Below are 3,541 nucleotides of genomic sequence, written 5' to 3'. Positions count from 1 at the left end.
TCCAGTCACACAGATACGTAAACATAAAAAAAAAACATTGCATAATCACAATGCCCACATTTCCAGAAACGCGCTAGTACGACGATTGTTGCTTACTCACTTTGCTGAAAAGCTCGATCGCGGGCCGGCCGTGGAGACAGGCGAAGCTGGCTCGCCGAACACATTCCCCCAATCCCCGCAGGAGGCCTCGCTCCCCTGCCCCCCGCGGACGTGCGAGCACCCGGCGCGCATGTATAGTACAGCTCGAGGAGGAGCGCGCAGGAGGCAGCTCGAGGAGGAGCGTGCAGGAGGCAGCTCGAGGAAGGAGCGCGCATCGTCCACAGGATCTCCTCCGGCTTTGGCGTCCACGCTTACTCCTTCTCCCGACGGGAGGGAGTACCCAGTCGACCTGGTCGAAGAAGCCGATGCCGCACCGCCCGTCTCCCTCCAACTGCCCGCCGAATCATGCGCTCCGTCAATGACGGCGTCGTACGCACCACCCGTCCCCCTCCAATCGCCCGCCGAATCGTGCATGCGCTCCGTCAATGACGGCGTCGTACGCACACTCCCTCACTCCACCCGTCCCCCTCCAACTGCCCCTGGCTAATCTTGCGCGCCGCCGAATCGGCGTAACAAACTCCGTCAATGGCGGCTTCGGGCACCACCCCTCCCCGCATGCACGATCTCATCCGCCCCCGCCCGCCCCGGAACCACCCCCGCTGACACTGTGCGCGAGGAATAAATGGCGAGAACGCGCGCGCAGACGCGGGACGGAGGGAGAGGTACGCACATCGAAAACCACCGATTCACTCCATCGTCCGCCGAGGCGCTCGCGCACGTCGAGAAGCACGCACGGCATCTATCTCATCTCTTCTCCTATCTTATACTCTATTTCAAATTCACTCATAAACGGTCTAAATCTTCTCTTTTATATAATCTGCAGCAGGCAGCCTTAAGGCCGAGGCATCCACGTTTCTGGAGGTCAGTATCTTGTTCATGTGTGTGATTTATGATTAAATCTTTAAGAAATACGAACTCACAACCACAATTATGATATCATCACTTCCCTTGTGAAATCAGGACCATGTCATTCTCTGGAGTATCCTTCGTTGGAAACAGCTATCTGCCGCCATCATCTGCCCCTCCCACACACGTCTATTCCGGCGGCTACCATCTGCTCGTGGTCAATGGCTACTCGCGCACAAAGCAGGACACCCCCAACGGCAGCTGCCTACGGTCAAACCCGTTCAAGATCGGAGGCCATCGTTGGACCATCGAGTGCTACCCTAACGGCTACGAACAGGAGAACAGCGACTACATATCCTTTTATCTCGTTCTTGACGATTTCAACGTCGTCGAGCCTGTCGTGGCGCAGTATGCGTTTAGCTTCTTTGGCCAGGTTCAGCCGTCAGAGTCATCGTTGTTGCTCGCCGCCGGTGCAAGGGGACCGTACCGTTTCTCTAGCACGGACGCATTCAGCTTCCCCTATTTGATGAATAGACAGCAGTTCGAGAAATCGAAGCATCTCAGGGACGACAGTTTCACTATCAGGTGTGACGTGGCCATCGTCAAGAATGTCAACATCGGGGAAGCGGCCGCCGCCAGGCGGTTCGTTACCGTGCCTCCTCCTTCCATTCTGCACCACCTCGGCAATCTCCTCCTGTCGCAGGTGGGCGCCGACGTGACATTTCAGGTCGGCGGCGAGAAGTTCATGGCGCACCGGTGCGTGTTTGCCGCCCGCTCCGCTGTCTTCAGGGCCGAGCTCTTTGGCTCCATGAAGGAGGGGGCGGCAGACACCGTGGTGCACATCCATGACATGGACGCCAAGGTATTCAGGCTGTTGCTCGGTTTCATGTACACCGATCATGTGCCGGACATTGAAGAGGAGGAGGAAGAAGAAGAAGAGTATATGTGGCAGGACCTGCTTGTGGCTGCAGATAGATATGACATCCCGAGGCTTCGACTGATCTGTGAGTACATGATGTGCTCATACATCGACACGGATACGGTGGCAGATATGCTTGAGCTTGCTGACAAGCACCGGTGCAATGGACTGAAGGATGCATGCTTGGATTTCCTCAACTCTCCGCCAAATCTGCAGCAAGTAATGGCGGCTGGCGACCTAGATGATCTCGCTATCAGCTGTCCTGCTGTCCTTATAGAACTTATCGCCAAGCTTACGTCGTCTCTTAAGCTTGATAAATGATAATATGGTTGTAGGTTTTAGTTTATGAAAAAAAATCATTTTTTATTTTACATTGAGAGATCATTGGATTACGAATTTACGGTGTCAAATTATAATTCTATGCATGCAAACTCGCAAACCCGCACCTAGAGAGATGTTATTGTTTTTTTTTTGCAGTTCATGTTTATATTTTTTTAGAGGGAGGGTATAAGTTCATGTTTATGTTGACCCTACTAGGACTGGAGCAAGTGATTGCTGACGTAAAAGATATCAAATAAGAAAACTAAAGTACAAACAATGTGTTTTAATCATTCTCTCACTGTCTTAGTTACACGGTGCCTCAGTTATTTTTAATGCTAGTGTCAGTTTCATGTGTTGCGTTTTGTTTGTATGCGAATTGGACGAAATTGCTAGCTTAGCCGTGTTCGTTTTCTTTTTCTGAAATTTTCAGATTCGACCATGCATGATTTCAGCACCCTGTTCCAGTTCAAATTGGTTAAACTTTTAATTGGATTTGTCATTAGTGTTTTAAATCTCTGTCTAAGTCTTTTAGCTGTTGTTCTCCACGGCTAAGCGTAGTTATAATCAGAGATAACTGCAGCTAAGCCATTTGCCTTTTTTTTGAAAAAAAAAACACATAAAAAAGAGTGAACTGGTCACCATACTCTTCTGCATCCACACAAAGGTCATTTTTCTGGTCTGATAAATTTAGATCCTGCTAAAATGTGGCTCATTTAGTCGTTGTCTCCAAATTTCTCTGTCTATTAGCTGCTATGATTTCTTAGTGCTAAGATTCAATCTTTGTTGAACAGCCGTCTTGCTCTCAGTATTATTTTACTACTACTACTACTAGGATAGAATGGTAGATACATGAAAGACCCAACCACATGTTGGAATTAGTAACGCTCCAATCAGAGACATGGTTAGAAGATGCATACTCTCGGAACTGCAAGGGAGGTCGACTTTTGTCTTAGACCCCGTTTATTTCGTTGAAATTGAATTCCATTTTAATAATTATAATTTAGACAATACTAATTAAGTTCATATATTTATATATGTAATATATTTGTATATTATTCTAAATAATATGAGAGAGATAGTTGTATACTACATTTATGTTATAGCGAAGCAAGTAGAAGAGTGTGCTACAAGTTGTGCAACGGAAAAATAGCATGTAAATCTATAGAATCAATTTCCATCTTTCACCCCATGAATTTGAGATAGGCTTATATAATAACTTTGAAAAGTGGTGGAATGTCACATTCTAAAAAATAGCATATTCCATTAGTAAGATTTCAATTTCTCAAAATGAAAGGAAACAAACGGGACCTTAATGAATTCTGAGGCCTGTAACAGGCAAGGTGCTATCCAGTAGGG

At 47.5% G+C, this 3,541-nt stretch overlaps 1 protein-coding gene across 1 annotated transcript; it reads left to right on the top strand.

Moving 5' to 3' along the window:
• Positions 1-880: 880 nt before the first annotated feature.
• LOC103643544 (BTB/POZ and MATH domain-containing protein 1) lies at positions 881-2,257 on the top strand. The gene is made up of 2 exons (XM_008666715.2): positions 881-960; positions 1,060-2,257. The coding sequence occupies exon 2, from the start codon at positions 1,064-1,066 to the stop codon at positions 2,183-2,185; it is 1,122 nt and encodes a 373-aa protein (XP_008664937.1). The 5' UTR covers positions 881-960; positions 1,060-1,063; the 3' UTR covers positions 2,186-2,257.
• Positions 2,258-3,541: the final 1,284 nt, after the last annotated feature.

This window comes from Zea mays, chromosome 1 (genome assembly GCF_902167145.1).
Source record: "Zea mays cultivar B73 chromosome 1, Zm-B73-REFERENCE-NAM-5.0, whole genome shotgun sequence".
Classification (NCBI taxonomy): domain Eukaryota; kingdom Viridiplantae; phylum Streptophyta; class Magnoliopsida; order Poales; family Poaceae; genus Zea; species Zea mays.
This window is presented reverse-complemented; position numbering and strand designations above follow the sequence as displayed.